This window comes from Dipodomys ordii, unplaced genomic scaffold (genome assembly GCF_000151885.1).
Source record: "Dipodomys ordii isolate 6190 unplaced genomic scaffold, Dord_2.0 Scaffold2, whole genome shotgun sequence".
NCBI lineage: Eukaryota > Metazoa > Chordata > Mammalia > Rodentia > Heteromyidae > Dipodomys > Dipodomys ordii.
Window position 1 is genome coordinate 10,738,121 of NW_012267218.1, and position 25,603 is coordinate 10,763,723.

Sequence of the window (25,603 nt, forward strand, 5' to 3'; positions counted from 1 at the left end):
GACATTGACCTAGTATTCATGAACTAATTTTATCTTTTTTTTTCCTCTATGGAATTAATGTTCCTTTGATTACATTTGGGAAGCTGCTGATGGCTCTGATGTTCTAGTGAATTTGAACAGCCAGAGCCTTTAGCTTATGGCAAATTCCTGCTCTCATCCCAAGGAGTTGATTCCCCCTGAAGTACAGCTCTGCCTACATGTGGCTTCACTCATGGTTTAGAAACAATCCATAATAGCAAAGAGGCTGGTCTGAGTATTGGCTTCACTTTAGAGCTCTTCTTCAAAAAACAAACTCTTTTAATATTGAGTTCTACAGAGACATTTAAAAAAATCTTGATTTTTTTTCAGAAAATCAGGCTACATTAAAACCCCTCAAACAGCCGTTATTGCTCAAAGTGAGGCTCAATGTATCTATACTAGAGCCTTGGATAGTTTCCATGGAAACAGCTCCACTCCCTCAGCAGCGGGGAGCACGAGTTCAAGGGTCAGCTCCACACAGGAACCCTGCACTTCGTTTTATCTTTCTGGACTTTAGTTTCCTCATCTTGACAACTACAAGTTTAATACTTACTCCATTTATGGTTTACCAGTTATTGGTGCTGGGTTTAGGGTCCAGCCAGGAGCCTTTCTCCCTAAGACATGGCTCCCCAAGAAGCCTCCCCCCCCCTTCCACCCCGAGGATGGAAGGTGTGGGAGGGGCTGGGCACCGCTCCAGAGCTGCTGTCATGTGGGGGAGAAATGTATGCTTATGTGTCATTTCCCTCCCAGCACATGCTGGAATCCCATATTCTTTTTTTATGGGGGAGGTCCGGTTGTGGGGCCTGAACTCTGGGTCTGGGCGCTGTCCCTCAGCTCTTCAGCTCAAGGCTAGCCCTCTACCACTTGAGTCACAGCGCCACTTCTGGCTTTTTTTTTCTTTTTGCTTATGTGGTGCTGAGGAATCGAACCCAGGGCCTCATGCATGCAAGGCAAGTGCTCGACCACTGAGCCACCTTCCCAGCCCTGGAATCCCATATTCTTGTGTAGTAACAATATTCAAAAATTCAGCCATGATATAGATATGTAACCATTGGCAGTGAAAGCCTTTTTTCTTATTGTTTGGATAAATTAATATTCATTTAATATGATTCCCCTTAATTAACTCTGTGGTGTCATTCTTTAAGCAAAGCTGAGTGAGATGACAGGAGATTGACAAGGCAGAAAGTGTGATGCTCAGATGCAAGTGAGTGTCCAGAGTTAGAGTCGCGCCAGGCCTGGCAGACTTAGCCCTGATGCCAAAGTCGAGTCACACACTGGGGTGGAGGCCCAGAGCACTGCCACGCTGAGCAGCAGCCTCGTGAATATGCAGCGGGGCAGGTTAGTGGGCAGGAAGCATCTGCCCTCCGTAGTCCTGCAGGAAGTACTGTCTCTAGCCCAGAGCCACGGGTGCGGCTCACCCGGACAGCTGGCGTCCTCCCGCACGTGTGTGAATGGCCTCCCCCACGCTTCCGTGTGACCACCAGCAGCATGCTGCGTCTACCCGCATGCCCACTTTCTCCCTGTCTTAGTGGAGTCCTGCCCTGCTTTCCTCAGACAGAGCTTTCCCTTCCCCAGAAGACAGTCGCATCAGGGCTAACCGTGATGGATGCTGTCGGAGTCGCTGGGCGATTGTGACCCTGTGTCAGAGCTGCGGGGGTGGCTGTCGCAGTGTCTTCTTTACTCAGGGTGGGGAAAGAGTCCCACCTGGCTGGCCCATGGTGGATACACCGAGCAGAGAGGAGAGGGAAGCACGCACAGATACATTGGAAAGAGATCCATGCAGTAAAGGGGTCACAGCCTCTCTCCAGCCTTCCCAGAAAAACAAGGCCACCCTCCAGCAAACACAGGACCGGTCCCTGGGGGCTGGAGGGAGGGGACCAAAATAGGCCTAATTTAGGGGGACGGGGGCGTGGCTGCAATGAAAATGGCCTCCCTTATCTCTTCCTCTTCCTCCCAAAGCTAAGTGACTAGCCATCATCAGTCCTCCCCTTCTTCAACCCAAGACATCCTGATCTGAGGGGCAGGTGGCAGGTGTGGTGACAGCAGCTGTGGCTGCCAGCTCACTGCGGTGTTGGCTAGACGTAGCTCGGAGCCCTGTCTTGAGAATCAGACATTCTCTTCCTGTGAAAAATGAACATTTGTCCTCGGGCTGGCAGAACGCTCAGTCATTCCGATTGCTCTTGAGGGTCTCTGGTTGTGAGGAGATGGAATGGCTGCTTTCCTCCTTGTTCTAACGGTTTGGGGGACATGGTTTCTAAGCAATAGAAGCTGAATAAAGTCTGCTGATAGATAATGTGGACCCATTTGGGGACTTGGAGAAAATAAAGCCCAGATTCATTAGCAGAGGTCATTTCCGCATGCCTGACACCACCCTGGCTCGGGTTCTTTTAAGGAAAAACAAAACCTGAGGAGGGCAGGCATCTGCTGCAGCCGCATGGAAGAATGTGGGTGACGGGTGGAAGTGGGACTTGGGGCAGGACCACATGTGCTTCATCATTCCCCAGATTCACTCAGGAGGCACCTGAGCTAGACCTCCAGGGCTGGGACTCAAAAAACCTGCCCAGAATCCTAAGAACCCACGTCACATGTGGCTCCTTTTACACACAATCTAACCCCCAACTCTGCTACAGGTCACCCACCAGGTAGGAAGCATTCCAGCTGATATCTAGTTCACCTTCTCCATGCCCAGATGTGAGGGGACAAAGGACTCCAGTTGACTATCCCCTGCCTGATACCACCAGATAGAAAAAGACAGCTGGGACCAGGCAGTCCTACATAATGACTGAACTCCTTCATTATTGGGCCTTTTGCTTACCTAAGATGATTGGCTGTGGGATCCCTTATGATGATAAGCTTGGGTGGTAAAATAGGGCCCATAGGTAATTGTTCCGTTTGAGGGGGCGGGGGGGGGAAATCCACCACAGAGGTCTCTTTCCATAGCTGGAAAAAGAGTTCTGGCAAAGTTTCAGCTGCCAAGCAGTGAGAGTGTTCGTGTCACACTCATGGCTGCAGAACGTGACTTCACAGTGCCCTGAGGTCAGTGGAGAAATGTCTTTCCACCACCGCGCCTGATGCCACACGCAGGGTGGTCCAGGAGGGGACCTGCAAAATCCCGCAGCTGGAGGCATTGCTCAAGTGCTAAAATGCTTGCCTCCCAAGTGTCATGCCCTGGGTTCGGTTCCTTTCACTGAGGGAGGAAGGAAAGAAGGGAGGGAAGGAGGAACAGCAAGCAGGAAGATTGTGGATTCAAGCTTGGAACCATTCCTCAAGTAGCACTTTGCCTTTGTATCCACTGATTAACAGTCTTTTCTCATTAGGGTCTAAGTAGGAGAGCAGAGGAAGCCCTGGCTGAGGAAATTCACATCATTTCAGCCCCTGAACCCCTTGTACAGGGAGATCACGGACCCTGGGCCAGATTTTGAGAGGTGTTCTCATGCTCAGGTCATTTTGTTTCCCAGTGGCTTTTCCAAGCCTCTGAGTTCTGAAGGAAGGGGCACATTATCTCTTTGGTGTGGGATACGGCTGTGGCCACACAGCTGCCTGCCCCCAAGGTCGAGCAGTGATAAGCACTTCTCAAGTTAGTTTGATAAATAAGAGATGTCCGCAGTCCTGGCAGGTTGCCTGTCTGTTGAACCTGATTATCTGGAAACTTACTTCTGCAGAGTCTTGGATTTCAGTTTGGGATTATATCCTCTAGTCTTCCTTCTGATTCCCTTTTCAAGCCCCAGTGTGTTCATTTCCACTCTAGGCCATGCACAGTGCAAGACTGCATTTGCTTCAGTGAGGAAGAAAGATAGCATACATAGGTTAGAACTAGCATTTTCTTGTTTACCTACACAAATCAAAATCTAGAATCTATACTGACACTTACCATTTCAGACTTAAGGAACAAGAAGGTACATGTGGTCATGTATGTTTTCAGTCCTCCAAATTCTAATGCAGTGGCTACATTTTTTATTTATTGTGCTGTTGCTGAGAATTGTAGATGCCAGCAGTTACTGCATACGTTTACTGTTACTGTTAGCTGCTACTATGACTCTACTATAATGCTGTATCTGTCTGCAGTTCAGAACAAGAAGGCTTTCTGTAGTAAGAAATTAGCTAAGAAGGAAATAAAACTGTATTTCTGATAAAACACAATTCTTTTTGTTTAATTGGCTGGTTATGTCAGAGAGAAGAAAGTCACAATGCCAGTGTTTAATTTGAACCGAGATCTGTCATTTTCAGTCCAGCAGCAGTGCCATACTAGAAAGATCTCTGAGGTGATGAAAGCTTTGACCTTTCATCCTTGGCTAGGGAAGAGGTCTAGAGCACACAGACACATACCCTAAAGAGGGACTACTCTCTTTCCATTGCTCTGTAAGGTTGTGGCTCTTGATATGGTTCATTCATTCATTCATCCATCCACATTCCACAAAATATGACCTGAGATCTAGGATGGGCCTGGCATTGTTAGTCTCTGAAAATCCTTAAGCAGATGACATATACCTGTTCTCTAACATTACACAGTCTAGTAAGAAGGACAGTTATATCAACTGTAAAGCCTGTGGTCTGTACAGGGATAAAGACGCCCACATGGAAGCACCAAGAACCTGAGGCCTGGCGTAGCCCAGGGATAGATGGAGGCTCACAGCACTCAGACCAGGGTTTGAATCCTGGTTTTATCTTGGAATGGATGTAGGACTGTAGGCTGTTACTGAACCTCATTAAGTCGTGGTTTTGTCATCTAATGAATGCAGATGACATCGCTACCTGCCTCGTGGGATTATTTCAACAGTCTATACAAAAAGCTAATGACAGGGCCCAAAACATAATTTGTTCCCCAAACCTGATGACTATCACCATTATAGGTACCATCGTCATCATCATCATCACCACCACCATTTACCCAACTTCATTCATAATAAATGCATTACTATACTCCAAGTTAATTAGTTTAATCATATATAAATGTTACAAAGAGGAAGAACTTTGGCAGGAGTTCTGATTAGTTCCTTTGTGGGCCAAACAAAATAATGGCTCCACGAAGCAAAATCAGCCCCTCTAAAAGCCACAGATCCTTGTAGCAAAAGATCTGGTGGAACATGAGTAGGATTTTTTCTATGGCAGTAATTTGATACAATTTATAAAAGAATCTAACAAGGGAATATTTTAAACACATCTCACTTTAGTTTCTAATGAGGTAAATGCCAATAGATAAAAGCCATATAAATCTTTTCATGGTCTTTAATAATTTTACAGAATCCAGAAGGGGTTCTGTGAGACCAAGACAACTGAGAACCACTCTCTCAGAAAACAAGGAGCCTTGTTCTTGGAACCTTATTCTCCAGATGACCATCAGGTTATAGCAAGTAGAAGGGCTCAGGCCACAGTCTGTGTCCAGCTTCTCTTCACCATGAGTCCTATCCACTTCTGCCCATCTCTGCAGGTTCTCCATCTTAACTGCTTATATGAATCACTTGGGATGATCCATAAGTACGTGCCCAGCCCTGTTCCTTGGGCTATGCCTCATTTAGTCTGGAGTATAGCTATGACATCATGAGTTTTTAAATCCCCACGTATCTGCCACATGAAGTCAGGGGTGAGAGCCCTGGTTCAGGGTAGCCAATGAGAAGCCACACCAGCTTGGTGGTCACGGCACAGAGTAGCAACCACAAACTTCCAGATTATTCATTTCATTCATCTTTGCCAGGGAAACTGCCTCAGGTCCTTTTTATGTTAAAGATAGGATTTCCTGTAAAAAAAAAAAAAAAGACCAAAATTGTTTACAGTAGTTTAATCGTTTTGAATAGAGTTAGGCATACTTTGTCCAAACAAAGTAGATAGCTGAACTTCAGAGGCCCCTCCCATGTCATAATGTCATCAGTTAGGGTCTTTTTAGTTTGGCTACATTTTTCTCTTCTTGGCTAGCACCTTTCCCTCTCTAGCACTCCTCCCAGGTGTCCAGTCTGCCTGTGGATGTCCTCAGAAGGTAGAATGCCTTGCCTTCCATCCACCAAACCTCCACTAAAGTTTTGAGTGTATTTATAGGAAACTATGTAACTATTGTGTTGAAATAATGAAATGGCTACCAGTAGCCAGTTGTTACTGTAAAGGTTTTTTGTATGCATGACAGGGTTTCACTCTGTATCCAGAATGGCCTAGAACTCAGTATGTAATCCAAATGGGCCTTGAACTCACAATCCTCTTGCCTACGCCTCCTGAGTGCTGGAATTAGAGGTGTGTACTACTACATCCACCCAGCTTGGAGTTCCTTTATGGTGCACTCAAAATCCCAGCTACAATTATGTTTATAATCACAATTCTGTATTATCTAGAGTCTAGCCAGCTCAGCTTATTTGCATAGCCAGTATTTACATATTAGCATTGTTTTCAACCTCATGAGACCTTGACAAGTTGCCATAAACCATGTTGAAATGGTTTTCTCCCTATCAAACTTTCTGACAAATTATAAATTCAGAATTGCTTCAGGTCAGAGTATGAACAGTTTCAGATTTCTGAAACCGCACCTGCAGGAGTGAATGTTGGAAGGAGGTAGGGGATGGGGTCCATTTAAGGAGGTGGTCTCCCCCCCTCACGGTCCCCAGGGGCCACCATTCCATTTTGACTATTGGACCACGTCTATGCTTTGCCTGGTGAATGTGTTCAGTGGCCCTCTTTCCTTAGTCTCTCAGGTTTTATAGAACAGTTAGGTGGCGGTCTAAGCAGCTTTGGCGTAAAAACCATCCTCCACTCATTTACTGCTAGACTTAAGCACAGACATGTGCTATAGTCAGGGCAGAAGTGTGCTCTCTCTGTAGTTTGTATGCCAGTCCAGAGTTATGGCTGTCCACTCGTGAAGGCCAGGCAGCTCTGATGAGACAGGGAAGTCGGGTTTGTCTGTAGAATGGCTGGGCATCTTCTCCAAACACTACCCCAGGAAGCAAGTGTGGTCCTGCCCTGCCCTCTCCCGTATGACGGCTAAGTTTCAGCCCTTAGTGGGTGCTTTGGAACATCCCTTTGTAGCCCTTCTTCTCTGTGTGTGTTAACACTTGCCCACTCGCTATGTGTCTAGCTGACCGCCCCGCCCTGCTCTCACACTGCCGCTGAGCTCCTGGAGGGCGCTTAGCGTAGCATGTGCCCTGTGTGTTGACTAAAGAACAGCTGAGCAACAGGATGGGAGAGAGGTCCCAGACCGTAATGATTGTCCCCATTTCTTTATGGACAATAACTCAGAAACATCCTGGGGAAGGGGTGTGTGTATGTCCGCACTCGTGTCTGTGTATGGGGGTGGGGTCCTTTGTCTGGTGTGTGGTTGGTGCTCCACCCTTTCACCCCTGATGCCATCTTCTCAACCCCCCCCACAGGCTCCATCCATGCCACGTCAGTAGCAGCCTCAAGAGTGGAGCAGGCACTGTCGGAAGTGGCCTCGTCTCTGCAGAGCAGCGCCCCTAAACAGGGCCCACTGCACCCCTGGATGACCCTGGCACAGATCTGGCTCCATGCAGGTACTTCTCTGCCCCCTCTAACCCCTCCTCCATGGCGCTTTGGCCCAACTACCACAGGCGCTCAGCGAGCCCAGGACCCCTCCTCTGTCAGGAGAACAAGGTCTTGAAGTCAAGCACCAAGCTGGTACTGTTTCTATACAGACACCCTGAGTCACTCTGCATCTCTCCATCCCTTCCAGAGCCTACACCTGGCCCAAAACAGGCAAATTGAATCAGGCTTAGGACGCCGAGAGAGTTTGTCACATAGCATACAGTGCTACACCCCTTCAGACTTTGTGGGTAACTTGAGTGAAATCCCAGCAGATTAGAGCTGAGTTTTGTCTTTACCTCAGTTTCTTCATCTGCGTGGTGGAGTTAGAATAGCACCTGCTTCATAGGTCAGTGAGCACAATGCTTAGTACATCCTGGCAGTCAAATCACAGAGTCACCAGGAGAGGGGACTGGGGGAGGGGGGGTTGGCGCATTGATGGCTCAGATGTCTCGATCGGGACCAGGGCAGAGCAGTGTGTTTAGTCCCTCCACTTCTCTGGGCTGGCACCTCTGGTCACCCACAGAGAGGGAGGCTGTAGCAGCTGCCATTGATTGGGAAGCCAGCCCGGAGCAGGGACAGTCGCCCTTGTCCTGGTTTCATGTGGCTGTCAGCTGGCTCAGCGATTGCTGCCTCACAGCTGGAAATCCCAGCACTCAGCCTCTGTGCATGGAGAATCCCACCCTACCCAGGCTCCCGGAGGATGGCTGCCAACGTACTTGCAGGTTTCTATTTCTGTGTGAAAGGTAGCATTTGTCCCTCAGGCTTAATCACACATCCACATGACCTGGATGAGCCTCCCAAGGCCTATGTGGCTGAGAAGGGCGTGTTGCTCACCAGTCTTCTGTCTGTTTATTGCCAATGCCAGTCGTGTGATGCTCACCCTTGTGTACCACCATTGGCAGACCTGTGCACACGACAGCATGGCTAGATTTACCTGGCTCTGAATCACAAAGCATAGCCCAGTCAGCATTTTCTGTATTGACATCTTTAATTGAGCCATAACAACTAGCATCAATTAACAAATTATATTCTTCAGAGCAGAAGTACAAAAGAGGGCTGATTCATGCTTGTGCTATTGTTCCCCACGGCACACGCTCCCCAGCCTTGGGCCTTGAAGAGCTGGGGCTCCGCAGGAAGACCTTCTCCCCGGCTCTCTGCCCATTCACCACATAGAATTCTGACACGGTACTGTTCCATCACATCCATGAGGTAGTGACCCTGAGGGCCAGACAGGGAAAGAGTGAGGTTTGGTGTGCAGGCCCAGGAAGCCCAGTGGAACACACAGGGCTGGTGGAGAGCAGGGCAGGCTTTCACCCCAGGCTTGAGTTTTCCAAGGCTACAGTGTAAAGCTTGAGAGACAGAGGAGCATGCTTCCAGGTAGACCTGTTGCTGACCACTGTTATAAAACAGCTGCTGCTTCTCCTGCTTGCTTCCTGGAGAATGGGATGATCCAAGGGCCACACGCCCAGAGAGCTTTGCCTGGTAGCCCCTACCTCTCATACAGCTACCCAGACACTTTACCCCTCTTTGCATGGCTTGACATGAATGTTAGGGAAGATTTTTGTTTTGTTTTGTTTGGGGGGGGTTGTAGTACTGGAGTTGGAACTCAGGGCTTCATGCTTGCTATGTCAGAGTTCCACTACTGAGCCACACCTCAAATCCCCCTTTTATTTATTTTTCTTTTTGCACTGATTATTTTGTGATAGGGTCTCACCTTCTGCCTGGGCCTGGACTGTGATCCTCCTATTTTATACCTTCTACTGTAGCTAGGATGATAAGCATTCACTACTCTATCTCTTCCTTTGAGATGGAGTCTTGGTGAACTTTCTTGCCCAAGCAGGAACCGCAAACCTCCCAATCACAGCCTCCCACTTAGATGGGATTGACAGGTACACATCACCACACACACAGCTCTTTGAGAAGGAGTCTTCTTGCCTTGGCTGTCCTCAAATTGCAATCCTCCTGGGGAGGAACTTTTTATAGTTACCCTTGATCTTTTACATCATCCTAGAAGCTCTCTCATTGTTACGGTCTCTAGAACAGAATAAAGATCTCATTACTTTACTATTCGGCAGTGCTAACTGAAAATGCTACGTTTGTCTTAAGACTCTGGCAGAGGTACTATGCACACGTGGTGAGCTCTGCTGGCAGCATGAATGGATAAGGCCAAGTAGCATCTTCGAATGCGTGCTACATGGACTCCTTCAAAGTGGTGACGGTGGAATCAAGATTAGAATTCTGTCACATATTCATGTACTCTTTAAAGAGGTAAATTCAGAAGAAAACAGACAGATTCCATTCAACTGCCAGATGCCATGTGTGCCTTGAGCTCTGTTCTCAGAGTACTAAGAGGAAAAATAAAGGTGACCTCATTGACAGTTCACAGGAACCAGGTGCCATCTGCTCTGTGTGCCCATCGTCAAGACTGCCACACTCCATCAACTTGGCAGCTTTGGAGAAAACTGATGAAGGCCCGACCCCCAGGTCAGGGTGTTTCTGTGGCATTTGCAGCCCTTCTCTCACTTGTTTTTCAGTGAACTGAGTGTGGTGAGAGCCTGTGATGGCTCTTGGCACCCAGACGTCTATAATAGTTTTGTGATGTACCTGTAACTCTAGGAAGGCAGGGACTGCTTCTGTCTCCATGACCACTGAGCTAGAGCCTGGCACTGACCAAATGCTTGGAGGTAGTGTATTAGTAAGGTCAAGAGTATGAAATGAGGATTAGAGAAGGGTTCTGGACCACACTGGTTGGCTCTGAAATCAAGTTTCTCAACACGCAAGCCATGCAACCTCAGGCAAATGACGTGCCAGCTGTGCTTCGCTTGCTTCATGCGGGTGGGGGGGGGTAAATAAGGGTGTCTGTGCCCTGCTCGGTTATAATGAAGATGAAACACGTGAAGACACGGTGCTCGCTCAGTGTCAGCTATCTGCAAGCTGTATACCATTCACCAAACCCTTCCGGGAAGAAGAGGCTGGAGGGCGGAGCTGGCAGAACTGCATTTCATCCCACAGGTGCGCCCTTGCTGTGGCTCACATGCTACGTGTCTGGCATCTCCTTCTGGTAGGCCAGCCCCAGGGCTGCCCCTCAACCCTATGGATGCAGTGTCCTGGAGCCTGGGAAGAGCCAGGGACAAGGGAAGGGAAAGGAGGACAGGCAAGGCCAGAACCAAGGAATTTGGGAGAATTCGGGAGAGCATCTAAATTCCCAGCAGAAATCAGAAAATCTGATCTTGCACATCTAAGAATAGCCACTGGTTTCGGCTGTGAGAGGTGCCAAAGTGAAAGCTATAATTATTAGTAAGTAACAAGCAGAAATTAACCACCTACTGCCAAAGCATTTTTAGCTGCCATCCCAACGTAGGACTTCAGAGATGGGTACCCAGAGGCTGACTGGCTTGGAAGGGCTCTGGCTCAGTTAGTATGGTTGTTCGAGGTTCTGATGGCTGACAGTGAGGCTTATGGCCTGAAGAGAAGTGCATGTTTTACAGGGTCTGGGTTGGGGTGCAGCACCCCTGTGCTGTGCTATGGTCCCCCTAGCTTCTGCTCTTTGACAGGGGAGAAGGAAGCCCCTCCCTCTGCCATTCTTTACAAGACATGGCACAAATGGTACCATGAGATACTTAGCACTTCAGGAAAAGCAAGGATTGGGCAGTTACTGTTAAGCTATCATGGGATTCCCAGGTGCCATAAGAAAAGCTAGATGAATAAAAATTTTTAAGCTTTTGGGAGAAAAGACTGACAAAAAGCATAAAATTAAAATGGGAGAAATATTTATAATACCTATCCTAGACACAAGGCAAATTTGTTTGATGCATGGTTACAAATTAAAAAGGAAAGCTCAAGCTAGGTGCCTGTAATCCTAGTTATCAGGAGGCTGAGACCTGATCATCATGGTTCAAAGCCAACTTGGGCAACAAAGTTTGTGAGATTCTTATCTCCAAATAACTACGAAAAAAAGCTGAACACGGAGCTAACTCAAGTGGTGGAGTGCTAGCCTTGAGCAAAAAAGCTAAGGAACATCACCCAGGTCCTGAGTTCAACCCCAGCATCCATCCCGCCCCCCCCCAAACACACACACACAAAGCTCCCTCCTGCTAAATGTGGGAATGGAGATAAGGCAGCAAAGGCAGGACTGAGGGACAGGAAGACAGTGATAGACCTTGGTCCAGGTGACAGTAAGTGCAGGAAGGGTATATCTGATATCCCATTCAAGGAAGAGCCATTGGTCTGGTTGATGAGTGAGACCTAAGGAGTGAAGGAAAAGAGGAATCCAGGAAGAATATTGGTGCTAGGCTTGAGTCCATGGGTGACCAGAGGTGCTATTATTCCCAAGTTAGGGAAGAAGAGAATCCAGAGTCCTGTTTGGACCTGCATGTGTCAGATTCCTGAAAAATCACTTCAGGCCATTGTGCCTGTGTCAGTCACTTTTCTGTTGTCATGACCAAATGCCTGAGGTCGCTCAAAGGGAGGAAAGATTTAGTTTGGCTCACACTTTCAGAGGTTTCAGTCCATAAGCAATTGGCACCATCTCTTTTAGGCTGCAGTGAGTTAAAGCGCCATGGCCCAGAGCATGTGGTGGAGCAGTCTGGTCAGAGAGGAGGAAGGGTCTGAGGACACCCCAGTGAGGACTTCCTCCACCCAGGGGCCACCCCCTCAGAGCCCCTTCAGTATGAACTTGATACCGTGATCCACTCACCTGGCAGTAATGCCAGCAGCTGGGAACCACGCCTTCAACACGTGTGCCTTTGAGGGGACCCTTCGGATCCAGACCCTTAGCAGTGTCTGGGCTCTTGCATTTGAGCTTAAGATGGGAGCAGCCCCCAGCCAAACATTTGGCTGCCACATCTGCCTCTGGAGCACAGGCCCTGTCAGTGCTGCCCCTCCCCCAGCCTCCAGGACGCTGAGCAGACCTTTTCCCCCTCCCTTATTGTCTGGCCTAGGTCTGTCTGTCTTCCACTTCCTCCTTTAGAGGAACGGTCACAAGTGGCCTGATGTTTATAATGATACGATGATGAATAAGGTACCTGGCATCCATTTGGTCTCACTGAGGGCCCTCGTGAAACAGGACTTAGGGACACTGTTGTGAAATGGTTAAGGCCTCTTATTAGTCCTCTGTCCCCCACACTGAGCTTCCTCCATGACCTCACTGGGAAGGCTCAGTACCTCACCACCACATATAGCTCCAGGTCTGGGGATCCTGCACATGTCCACAGTCTTGCCCCCTAAAATGGAAGCAAGTCAGAGCCAAGAAGACAATGAAAGAGACATCCTGTGCCACCATGCTCAGGGGTCAAGGGTAGCCCAAAGCACACATTCACCCCACATGGCAAGTGCTTGAAGGGAATTATGTTACTGAAGACACCAGGCAGCCCTGATGGTGTCTTTTTGAGGGTTTTTCCTGATCCAGACTGAGGACGGAAGTGCCTCCTTCATTCCCATAGGTCCCCTGTGTTTCCCCGTTGAGTCAAGTCTCCTGAGAAGATGAGGCAGGTGTGGCCTGGCATTCACCACCCTAGAGCTCAGGAAGTTGTGTGTGAACTGCCCAGGTTTCCACGATTGTTTTCTGTAAGTCCCTGTGCCAGTGTGTCACCTCCGATGCTCGCACCATGGAAGAGACTGGATGATAGGCTAGAAGGACAGATAGAAGGCCCAGGGCTGTGCCAGGATAAGGCGCACTTTCTCAGTCTGGTGTGTCTACAATCACCAGGCATGTGGGAGTGATAGCGTGATAGCCTAAAGCTCAAGGACTGTGCCCAGGCCCTGAGTTCAATCCCCAGGATTGACCAAAGAACAAGGAGGGAAAGGAAGTAGGGGTCCAAGGTGTGGGGGAGGGGCAGGGCCAACAGGCTGCTCAGGGAGGGTTCAGCAGGTGGAACTGAGAGGAAGGGGTGAAGGGGAGAGGTGGACCTCATCCTCACAGCCCCAGGGCCCACAGACAGAAGCACCAAGGCCTTAGGAGGGGGGAGGGGAGGAGTGATGGGAGGGTCTGCTGTGATCCAGCAACTTCTGAGTATGAAAAAAAATAGTGAACTTACCCTTTTTCCCCCTTCTTTTTTTTTTGGCATTTCTCTCTTTTTATTATTGCTGTTATTGTTTTGTTTGTGTGTTTGGGTTTTTTTTGGTCAGTCCTGGGGCTTGAACTCTGGGCTGCAGGCTGGCTTTGAACCGTGATCCTTAGCTCTCATCCTCCCGAGTAGCTAGGATTACAGGTGTGAGCTACCGGAGCCCAGCTGTTTCTTTTTTAAGACAGGATCTCACTATGAAGTTCAGGCTGATCTTGCTGGGATTATAGGGGTAGACCACCATGCCCAGTTTAACATTTCCCTTTCTGGGTGCCTCTGTGTAGTATAATGAATATATTAGTTCCTATATCCATGCAAATAACTTGGAGATAGATAAGGGATGAAACCAGAGGCTGAGGCAAGTAGGGGCTTTCCTGAAGGTAGCAGGATGACAGAGCCCAGGCAGAGCAGCCACTGAAGAAAGCGCTGGGCCACAGGAACAGCGGATGTGGCTGCTGTGGAAAGAAAGGGGGGGAGAGAGGCTGCAGTGTCTTTGAAGCCTCTGGTCAGCCAAGGAGAAAAATGGTTCCAGGCTCAGACAAGACCTTGGGAGAAGAGACCTAGGGGCAAGACCCAGTGTTCCTACACAGACACATGAGTGGACACACGCTAGGGACTTGGAAATGCATGAGAGGCCATGATGATGGTGATTCTCTACACAGAGGTAAGAAAGTTGAGGCCAGAGTCTGGCAGAATGGTCATTTTCCTGCTTGTTCTGAAAGCAGCCTGCTCTCTCAAAGGCTTTATGGATATTGACAGTGGAGGATCTCCAGGGTGCACTAGCTTTCTCCAGAGGGGGTTGAGTCTGGTGGAGCAGCCATTTTATTTCAAATGTGTGCATGGCCCAGTGCCTTGGCTATGCTTTGGGCCTCAGGAGAGGAGGCCAGAAGGTAGAGCTGTGTTCCTGTGAGGGCTGTGCGCCTCAGGCCTGCCTGACCCTATGCTCCTGCCAGTCCTTTCTCTGTAGCGATCGGAGCTGAGGGCAGAGCCAGGACTGCCTCTGTCCAGATGCTGAAGTGCCCGAGGTGGTCCCCTGTGGCGGTGTCCTCAGAGGCTGTAAGCAAGACCTCACTCTCCTCTGCTGGGTGCTGACATATGGCTACCCTGCAAGGCCCAATGCCAGAGCGACTGAGTCCCTGAGCAGGACTGGGCACAGGAGACCATTGGCCTCCATCCACAAGGGTAGGGGACCAGCTGGCTCTGGGCCTTGCCAGATGCCCATGGGGGGAAATGCAAAGGTCCCCAAGCAGAGTAACAGCTGCTCACAGGACCCAGGACAGGAGGGAACCAGCACTGCATCTGATCTCTGCTCTCTTCCCACAGCTGAGGTCTACATCGGCATTGGAAAGCCCGCAGAAGCCACAGCCTGCACCCAAGAAGCTGCCAACCTCTTCCCCATGTCCCACAACGTCCTGTACATGCGGGGCCAGGTGGCTGAGCTCCGAGGAAACTTCGATGAAGCCCGGCGGTGGTATGAAGAAGCCTTATCCATCAGCCCCACCCACGTGAAGAGCATGCAGCGACTGGTGAGTCTGGGCCTGAGCCTAGATGCCCGCCCCCTCTCTGGAATTTGGGCTCCCCTTGGAAGTAGCAGGTGTCTTGGCCCCCCTAAACCCTTGGTTTCCAAAGGTCAAGTACCAGGTTCCAAGTACCATGGGATGGTCCGGGCCCAGGCCCTCTGTGAAAGCAGCCTAGTTTATCAAAGGCTTTGTGGATGTTGACAGTTGAGGATCTCCAGGGTGCATAAGGACATTCTTATAGTCCTGGGCACTGTCGTTGTCATCTTGGTTTCTGCATTGCTTGCAGCAGCCACCTTGAGGGAGGAGTATCCACCCCCTAAGACTTTGATTCAAAAGTCAGAACACTTACACCTGGGGTGCCTTTTCCTTGACGAGCCTGAGACAATGGTGGTTCTTCAGGTCCACAGGCCAGTAGGGGGCAGCTCACTGGGAAAGGAGGGGCTGTGGCACTGGGAAGTGAAGAACTCTAGGCCAGTTCCCACACTGGCTGCACATTTCCCTTTTCTGGGTACCCAGATTGTACAAGGCAGAGTGCTCTGATGCTCCTCACCCCATGTATGGCCCATCTTTGAGAGGCCCCAGAATTGGCCACCAACTACTTTAGCATCAGTCAGGTAGGCAACAGACAGTCACTCTGGAGGTCTGTCCATCAAGCCCCTGTGGGGCTGATGAAAAGCTGTGCTGCCTTCTCTGTGCCTTGTGTGTAAGGCTTGGGTTCCAAACTTGTTTTATTCTTAGCAGTGGGACAGCTCTGATTTAGCAGATGACAGGAAGAGAAGCCTTGTGAAAACACTGAGGCGCCCTTTGAGTTGGCGGCTCCTTGGGAGCTCAGTGCTCATAATCAGGCAGTGGTGTGCGATGGAAAGCTAAGGTGGATGAGAAGTCTGGGGACAGAGACCTGACTCTAGGGATGTCACTCACTCCCTCTTCCCTGGGGAAAGACCCATAAGCTCTCTGCACCTCGTTGTCCTTTTTGCAGGGGGAAAGACATTGATCTCGGTAGGCTGTGAATGTGGTCAAAGACTGAGAGGATGTCATTTGTAACTAAGCAGGTCCCAAAGCCTTCATTTTCTTGCCATTTCTCACCAATGTGGCAACACGTTGGTGGGGCTGGCCAATAGCTACTAGTTTTCAGCAGAATACTGATACACTAAGAATCAGGCACTGTGGAAGGTATGTGGGCCTAAGAGCTAGATCTGGACTTGAACTTGGGCTTGTCACTTATCTCCAGGAGCCTTGGTGTTTCTGTGAACTGGGCTGTTACTCTGGTGAGCTGTGTGAGAACCAAATGATTCATGGAGTAAACCTAGCAGAACACCAAAGATAGTCACTTTCAGTTTTGCAAATAAACCCAACCTAAACTGAGTAGCTAACAATTATAGCTGCTTAGTTTTTTTTCAACCTCCTTTTAAGAAAATGCTGTAGCTCAATGTGGCTTCATAAATAATTTCACCTAGTATCCAAACATTGATCTGTTTGATGAAAAATATTACCTGGCTTTTCATTTTGGTCTCTGTATTGTAAGAATTTATTAAGAGCTTTTCAGATCTCCAAGCTTTTGCTAGAGCATTACAAGAGGTATAATCAACTCCATGTGCCCAGGCTTTATTCCACCTTGGGGGTTATGAATTATTCAGAGAAGTATTTCTTGTTCATCCCCAAGGGGGAACATATGAGACAAAAGATCAAATAGGAAAATCGCACCGGGAGAGTTTTCTGTTTCTGTCTTAGAGCTTCTCAAGACATCTGAGCTCCTGATAATTGCCAGGCACTTTCCTTTCTGAAGGAGCAAGCACTTCATCCAGCATGGGGCTGAGGAGCTAGGGACTGGCCAGCAGTGGGCCTTGCCTGCCACACACATTGGCAGCAACTAGGCCCAGTGATGACGGCTGCTTCGAAAGGCTTGCCTATAGAAATGAGTAGGAACATCAGACTCACAAGTCCTTTCTCAGCACTTCTGATATATTTAGGAAACTCTCTGGACTAGAGACAGATTAAGAGCCACAGCCCTTGAGATTTTTGGTTCCGATTCTTGCGGTCACTGTTTAGTCATTGTCTTTCCTGGTACCAGGTAAGTGATGTTCCCTGGCCTGCATTCTGCCCCATTTGCCTCCCAGATCCCACTCCACCCTGGGGCCAGGCTGAGGCTCCAGATTGGCCTGGGCTAGAATCCTGGCACTATCATTCACTGGCTTTTCACCTTGAGGTAATTACTTTCCCTTGCTATGCCTCAGTTTCCCCACCCATATAAATGAGGACAATATTAGCACCAGTATGTCGTCGAGACAAAGTCAACACAAGAACTAAATCTCTTGTTGGCTCACAGAAGGCCCCATCTGCTATCACAGGAAGCAGACTGGATGTGAGCCCCAGAGGTAGGCAGGAGCTGGGAGAACATCATTGTGTTCTCACCAGGCCAAGTTCAGGGAGGAGAGGCAGGGCCGCAGGAAGACATGTCAGAGAAAGGTCGAAACAAGATGAGCTCCTGACCGCTGCTTGGAACCCAGGCAAGGGCAGCCAGGAGGCCTGTGCCAAGCCTAGGCCAGAAGTTCCAGGCTAGTAATTTGAAGAACATGCACCAGAGAGAGACCAGACCAAGGTCTAAGGGAAAGAAACAGTCATGAGGCAGATCGGGGTCATGGACAAAACTGTAGATGGATAGAGTTAGGGGACCTGTGGCCACCATGATGCTCGGAGTGAGGGGAGTGTGTGTGTGTGTGTGTGTGTGTGTGTGTGTGTGCTGTCTATAGAGTTAGGGGACCTGTGGCCACCATGATGCTCAGAGTGAGGGGAGAGAGAGAGAGAGAGAGTGTGTGTGTGTGTGTGTGTGTGTGTGTGTGTGCTGTCTATAGAGTTAGGGGACCTGTGGCCACCATGATGCTCGGAGTGAGAGGTGTGTGTGTGTGTGTGTGTGTGTGTGTGTGTGCTGCAGAGAACAGACAGGAGTCCCAGCTTCTCCTGCAGAGAGTAATCACAAACTTCTAGGGGGTACAAGTGGCAGCATGTGCCAGACCACCAGAACAGTGGAGATCTTTGGTTTACATAAAAATGCAAATGTGTGTTAGCATTGTTAAAAAAGCAATGGTGACTGGAGAGGCAGTTAGTATTTGAGAAAGTGAGCTAAAGTTCTGAAGGTCAGACTTGACAAGAGAAATGTAAATTAAGCCCCGGGAGAGGCAGGCAATTTTCTAACCATTTTAGCCTTCATACGTGTACTCAGAACCCTACACAGACAGCAGGGAGAAAACCACCATGCTGAGCCATGGCAGAGAGTGTGCACAGGCAAGGGGGCGCCGAGCCGGACCCGGAGCTGAGCGTGGGCAGGTACGAAGGGAGCAATAAGCTGAAGGGACAGAAAATTACGAAGCAATGTTGCTTACAAGGGGAGCAATTCAGAGGGAGCAGACTTTCCCCAAGAAAATCTCAAGGCATATTTTCATATTCGTTTGCATAAATGCATAAATTTACATGTATTTGCTGGCGATGTTAAAAAGCTTTAAGCTCTCAGTACCCACAATGAATTAATGAAACACAGAGATGCATTTTGCAAGGAGAGGGAGAGGAAAGAAAGGTGGCGCAAGGTGATTGCAGGCCAGAGGTCTGGAGCCCTAGGCCAGCCTTCCCAGGCCAAGGACAGGCACAGAGACGCAGTGCGGCTGAGGACACAATTACCAGGATGAGGACAGGCTCTGCAAACAGGGACATCTGGCTGCCCTCTGATCACGTCAGTCTGGGCTTTTGAGGGCAATGTGTGAGATGGGAAGGTAAGAAAGGACCAAGGGCATTCAGGAGCTAGGTGACCATGGAAGAGGGCCAGGAAGGCTGGGCGGAGGGAAGTCAGTAAGGCCAGCAATAAACAGGCACTTTGGGTGTCAGCAGGAGCCTTAGGTCTTCCTCCATTGTGCTGGACAGGTTGAAAGAAGGTGTGGAACCAGAGCAGATGGTGGGGCCAGCTAGGTCCTAGAGAAGTGGACAGCTTAGAGCGCAGAGGTGCCCAAGACAGCATTAGCAATGGCCACAGAAGAGGACAGCAGGGGGGCACTGGTGACACATCTGCCATGCCCACCCACAGCGGGAAGGAGGAGAGCCAGTGTGTCTGCGCGAGGGATGGCAGTCTCCTCGAAGGGGACAGAGAAATGCTGTGTCAGAGTCGGAGATGAGAGGTGAGAAAATGGAAGCAAGAAGGGGGGCTATCCATGAGAATGCTGACATTCCACAAGGGCAGGGCTGAAAGCGACAGGCAGCCATGCTAATGTGAAGAGGGCAGACTGGGGAGGTGCTAAGTCTGAGATGCCCAGAGCACAAGCGGGGATCACAGACCAGTGACGGATTCCTCGCAATGGATGAGGATCAGGCTCCCCGTCTAATGAGTGTGACGGAAAACTGCTTGCCTCCGCCAGAGTTCTGGAGATGGTGGGCCAGGGAGGCGACAGTGGCCCAGTGGAAAAACACATTTCCAGTTTCCATGAGGGTCCAATCTTTGGGAGATGGATTGTGAGATACAAAACTCTCTTAGAGCCAGGTGCCCACAGCTCACGCCTGTAATCCTAGCAACTCAGGAGGCTGAGGATGGGAGTTCAAAGCCAGCCTGAGCAGGAAAGTCCGTGGGACTCTTACCTACAAATAACTACCAAAAAAGCCAGGAGTAGAGTTGTGGTTCAAGTAGTAGAGGGCTAGCTTTGAACAAAAGAAGCTCAGGTGAAGTACTCAGGCCTTAATTCAAGTCTCCAGGACTGGCACCAAAACAAAAACAACAAAACAAAACAAAACAAAAATACTAATTCAATCAGGGTGGCTTCAAGCCAAAAGCGTCGCACCAAGGCTGTCTGCCAGGGTTTCTCTCTGGAATGACACAAGTATGAAAGCCCTAGAAGTGGGCTGCAGTCCTGGTCGGAGAGATCACATGGGTGGCATTAGTCTGGCAGCCATCAACTGAGCTACTGGAAAATGCATTTTCTTACAAGACACCCAGAGGTGCCTCACGTTGATGGAGGGTGGAGGGCCTGGAAAGGGGGTACCACAGCCTGGGGTGCCCTAGAACTTGTCTTCTGGATCACACCTACATCTTCAGTTGTGTCAGCGGTTCTGAAGGTTGACCCATCAAGAGAAAGCTGAGGAGCGACACTGCTCTAAGCAGAGCACAGCTCTTCTGAAGTTCAAAGAGCCCTGCAGTCACAGTTGGCCTAAACTGTCTTCAAGCTCTCATGCCTTTACTGTGAGAAAGCATTTCATCTGTTTTGCACGATAGGCCAGAAAGCTGGCAGAGGGGGGAAAGAGGGAGAAAGGTAAGCCCGGCTTGCTAAGGCAGCTGGCATCCCTAATCATGAAACTTCGGTGCTTTGCTCTCTCTCCCATCTTTGAATGTGTCCATCTGTTCTTTGAGATTTAGGAAATTTCTGGGTCTTGTATGTTATTAGGAGCCTTTATCCTTGCCCAGAGAAGAGATGCTAGCACTCTGGGTACGGACATGTCTGTCCAGTGTAGTGAGGCCCCTTAAGCACAGACAAGCAACATCCATTTTCCCCTCTTTTAGTCTGGGTAAAACCTAGGCACAAGAAGGCTGGCGAAGCAGAATCTGAAGATCCTTCCCCTCAGAGCTGAGCTTCAGACATGACTCTCTTCCATCCAGAGTGCCAGCTTTCTTTCAACACATAGAGAGGTTGGCACCAAGCAAAGCTGGATGGTCGATGTGAGGCTCTAGAGTGAGGTTCTTTCATCTATTAATTGTATTTTTATTTTCTTTCACAATTGAAAACATTTCTTTGAAGCCAGCCAACCTATAATCTTAGCTTACTTAGGAGGCTGATTGGGAGGATCATGGTACAAGGCAAACTCAGGCAACAATAGAGTTTGAGACTTCATCCCAACCAAAAAAAGCCACGCACAGCTGAGCAGTAGTGGCTTGTACTTGTAATCCTCACTTCTCAAGAAGCTGAGATCTAGAGAACTGAGAGCCCTGGCGGTAAAGCCCACTAGACTCTGTCTCTAAAATTAACCAGCAAAAAGCAAGGCTGGAAGCATAGCTTAAGTGATAAAGCACCAGCCAAGTAGGCAGGAGGCTTGGAGTTCAAACCTCATTACCACCTGGGGGGAAAAAATGCTAAGTGTCAGTGGTCCACACCCACCATCCCAGCTATGCTGAAAGCACGAATAGGATGATAGCACCTATACTAGCCCAGGCAGAAATAGGAGATGCTGTTTGAAATACAACGGCACAGAAAGGGCTGAAGGCAAAGTTCAAGTGGTAGACGACCTGCCTAGGAAGTGCCAGGCCCTGGGTTCAAACTCAAGAGCCATAAAAATAAAATTGCTCTGAAAATTAAGGAGAAAAACTCTGACTGCTGAAGATGAAGCCTGAGAAGTGTTCAGATGTCTTCCTGGTCTCTGAAAAGCCTGCAGGTCTTCATCTGTCTACTGTCTTCACTCGGTATATGGGGGCTCAGATGCACAGGGCAGGGGGAAGCAGCATTGTTGTGGAGGTCTACATTCTTTACTCTATCTTCTCCCAGTCATCAGTGGCACACACAACAGCCCAGCTCCTTGCACAGCTTGAGACCTAGGCGACATTATTAATACTTGGCATGAATCTCACTTTCTTCTCTACCATGAAATGTGAAACCTTATTGGCTGTATCTGATGCGCCCATTGTCCCCATATTCAATGAAACGGGGAATCTCTTTTTAACAGGTAGGGAAGCTTGGTGACCTTCCCCAGGTCATGTTGGAACAAGAAAGTATCAGACTTCGTGTGGTCACTTAAGAAGTCTTGGTGACAGCGTGGCACAGAGGCCAAGGAATTGGATCCCGTAGGCCCTGGCAGCGGCCCTGCCTCTGCCCCAGTGAGTTTCTTCCTAGGACTCAGAATGGACCAGTTATACCTTTAAATCACAGCCTCCCTGCCAGAGTCCTGTAGTCACAGAGAAACCTAGAAAGGGACAAACTTGGCCCTTGAGAGAGCGAGATGTCACCCCTGGCCTAGGACTACTTGGACGCCTAAATATCATTAAATACCATTATCTGTTCGGAGGTGGGGGGAAAAGCAGGCCCCTTCTGTAGTAATAGCTTCTGTCAGTCATTCTTACCCTCAGGTAAGAATGCTTGCTTTGTGAGCCAGGTGGTCCCTAGTACTCTGGTATTCACTGAGGGTAGGGCTTTTTGCTCCTGGCCTGGACAGGGAGGGAGAGGGAACACTCCTATCTTGCCCTGCCCTTTCAAGGAAAGCAGCTTGGCCTTAAGCTTTTATTGCCTGCATCTGGCTCAACAATGGCTCCCCTGGGGATTCACCTGGGTGTGGGAGAAGGTGGCCTGGTGGAAGTGCTTGGAAGCAGGAGATCCTGGGGATGATCTTGAGAGGAATCAGCTTGTTAACAGTTCCTTATGACCAACGCCGCCATGTCTTCAGATCCTTTTGAAACTGCAAGTTGTTCGTTGAAACCTGACCCTGGCTGTTGGGCAACTGTGTTCTCCTTGAAGTAAAAGGAATGAATGCTAGGCATGGAGAACCCCAGGTCTCCGTCAGATGGCTCCTGTCTGCCTGTGGCCCATGTGCCTACCTTACCTCCTAATCCCCTGGTCACCCTCCCACCCCCAACATCCCCAGGGGAGGGGACATCTTCTGTTGGGTCTTCAGCTGCACTTTCCTCCGCAGCTGATGGGTGCTAGGAACATGGCTGTCTAGGACCGTGGCTCTGCTCTCCCTGAAGACCAAAATCACAGACTGAGAAGCAACCTAAGCCAGGCCAGGCTCTGCACTGCTGTCTCCTTTGTCTCCAGGCCTACCTGTACTCCCGCTAAAGGAAAAGACCAATTCTGTGTTTATTTCTATTTCCTGTTTCAGAGTCTTGCATCTCTCCTTAGTAATTATGACCTAAAAAATTTTAAATCTGACATATCCTACCCAAGGCGTTTATTCTTAGAAATTATTCCAGTGCAACTTGACAGCACAGCTCCTCTGCCTCACTGCCTTGCAGTTTGTACTCCTTGGCTTGGACGAGACAGTGCTGCCTGGTTGTCGGTGCTCCCAGATGCTTGTCCTAACTTCACGCTTGGTTCTTGGCCTCTGAATTTTAGCCTGTTGCTGTTTTATATTACACACACACACACCTGGACTATCTGGGCTCTCTGGTTCTAACCCATCTGGTATCTGAGTTTCTTTCTGCCGTGAGGGGCTGGCCCAAAACTCCCTGTTGGCTGATGTGACTCTCTTTGGGCCATGTCACCCCTATCTGTTGTCTAAGTTTAAAACTCTCAGGCCCAAAGCTCCGGAGAGGACCTCTACCAGGAGGAGGTGAGGAAGACTGGAGAAGTCTCACCCCAATAGCCTAAATTGGCTAGGAGGCAGGGAAAACCCTTGATCTGACACTTGCTACTACCTGAAGGTAATTAGGCATTTCCCTAACCTAATCACCTTTGCTGACAAGGAACTGAAGCTAGACTGGGGGAAGGCACAGAGCTGGGCGTGGCAGCCCCTCTCCCCACAGGAGTCCTGACTCCATCATGGAAGGTCCAGGAACACCTTTCCCACCTGAGAAATGGGATAGGACCTGTATCCTGAGGTGAAGGCTGCAGTGGAGTGGCACAGACCCTGGCCACAGAGAACATGGCTCCTACTCAGGGGAAGGGGATTCTCGTGGTCCTCCTGAGGGTTGGGTGACTGGCAGGTGGCTCAAGCAGTATCTCAGCTCAGCTTCTCTCTTTTTCTCCATGTGGAATGGAGTCTTGCTCTTTCCCCTTGCCACTGACCTCTTCTCCCCTTGCTCTGCCTCGCAGCTGCCTGGAGTGAGAGTGTGTCTGGATTGCCACCCTCACCGTTCATTTAGGAGGCCAGTCCAATGCAGGGAGGGGTGTTTCTAGTGAGCCTTTGGCACCCCGCTAGTTGCCAAGGCGATGGGGCTGGGGATGGCTTAGGAAGGAGGCCACTGTACAAGAAGTTGATGTCAACCCCTCAGGTGAGCTGTGGTGGCTTCTAGACCCACACAGATCCCAAAGCCTGTGCTGGGCTCTGCCTCAGAGCTCTGCTGACTGAAGACTGAGTGCTGGGCAAGGGGAGGGGGGGTCTGCCAGGGCTTCATTGAGAGACCCTTCCAAGCAGGAGCCGCCTTTCTCCGCATCTAGGAAAGGAGAGAACAGAGCAAACCAAGGGCTGGGAGCTCACTCTCCCAGAGCCCCGGAAAGCCCTGTAAGAGTGCTTCCGCTGAAGTCCGCTATGCCCAGGCAGGAGATGCCCTCCAGAGATGCACCAGGCCCAGTGCGGATACACAGACACAGGATTGCTCTCCCTCCTCCAGGAGCTGCCCTCCTTTTATCTGCCTCATAGTTACACCTCATCGGTCTCTTTTTCTTTTTCTTTTTTGTGGGTTATGGGGCTTGAACACTGGGCCTGGGGCTGTCCCTCAGCTCTTCAGCTCAAGGCAAACATTATACCACTTGAGCCACAGCGCCACTTTCAGCTTTCTGGTGGTTAATTGGAGATAGAGTCTCATGGACTTTCCTACCCAGGCTGGCTTTGAACCATGATCCTCAGAACTCAGCCTCCTGAGTAGCTAGGATGACAGGTGGTAAGCCAATGGTACCCGGCAAACAGACAGTATTTTTACTGTTACAGACATTGTTTGTAATGGAAACTTCCAGAATATCAGCTAGTCACCAACAGGTCTATGAAACAGAGAAGATTCAAGACTAAGCACCTACATTGTCAGGTAGCTACTGGCTCACCTCTGTGTGTTACATTCCTGCAAGCCCTGAGCATTGCCCCGTGATCGTTCAGATTAAATGAGATGATAGAGATATGCAGTGTGTGCCAGATATGGACTAGTCCTGAGGGTACCAACATGACTGCATCAGAGCAGGGCTGGACATCTAGAGGGAGAGACATAAACATCTACAGGTCAGGTAGGGCACATGGTAACATGCCTATCAGGTATGGACCACAGGTAGTTGCTCAGATGCCTGGATAGATAAGATGTCTCCAAATCTGGGGGAGAGGACCCAGGAGGAGGAGCAGGTTGGGGAAGAAGGCTAGGCGCAGGTGTCGCAGGCCTTGTTGCAGTGGGCAGCCGGGGTCTGCCATGTAAGAGCTCCCTGTGGCATTGGCTGGGTGGGTCTGCAGACAGAGCATGACTAGGCTAGCGCCTTGGCCATGGGAGCAGCTGTGGCCAGCAGGTGGTAGCTGAGCTGTGTGGCTGGAGTGTGTCTCAGAGAGGAGGGAGTAAGAGAGAGAAGGCTGGCAGCAGAACACAAGGAGCAACGACAGTTAAGGAGCAGGGAGGAAACGACTTCAGAGGACATTTAGGTTCTGATAACTACTCCTGCAGACTTTCTTCCATCTCCCCGGTAGCTGGCGTTCGGGTCTGGTTCTGCCCTCATTTCCACAATTCTAACCTACTGCCAACACAGGCCCGTGACCAGCCCTGTTCCTGCACTGCTGGGGGTGGGGCATGGTCAGCAAAGTCACTCTGATACGTTTCATCAGGAGCAGAAGTGGCTT

The 25,603-nt window shown here is 49.7% G+C and overlaps 1 protein-coding gene across 1 annotated transcript in view; it reads left to right on the forward strand.

Moving 5' to 3' along the window:
- The window catches only part of Ttc7b (tetratricopeptide repeat domain 7B), a 187,813-nt gene that overhangs the window by 146,227 nt on the left and 15,983 nt on the right, over positions 1-25,603 (forward strand). Inside the window, exons 17-18 of the mRNA XM_013017608.1 lie at positions 7,365-7,505; positions 14,922-15,124. Coding sequence (XP_012873062.1) covers positions 7,365-7,505; positions 14,922-15,124 — 344 coding nt within the window. The remainder of the gene's footprint in view (positions 1-7,364; positions 7,506-14,921; positions 15,125-25,603) is intronic.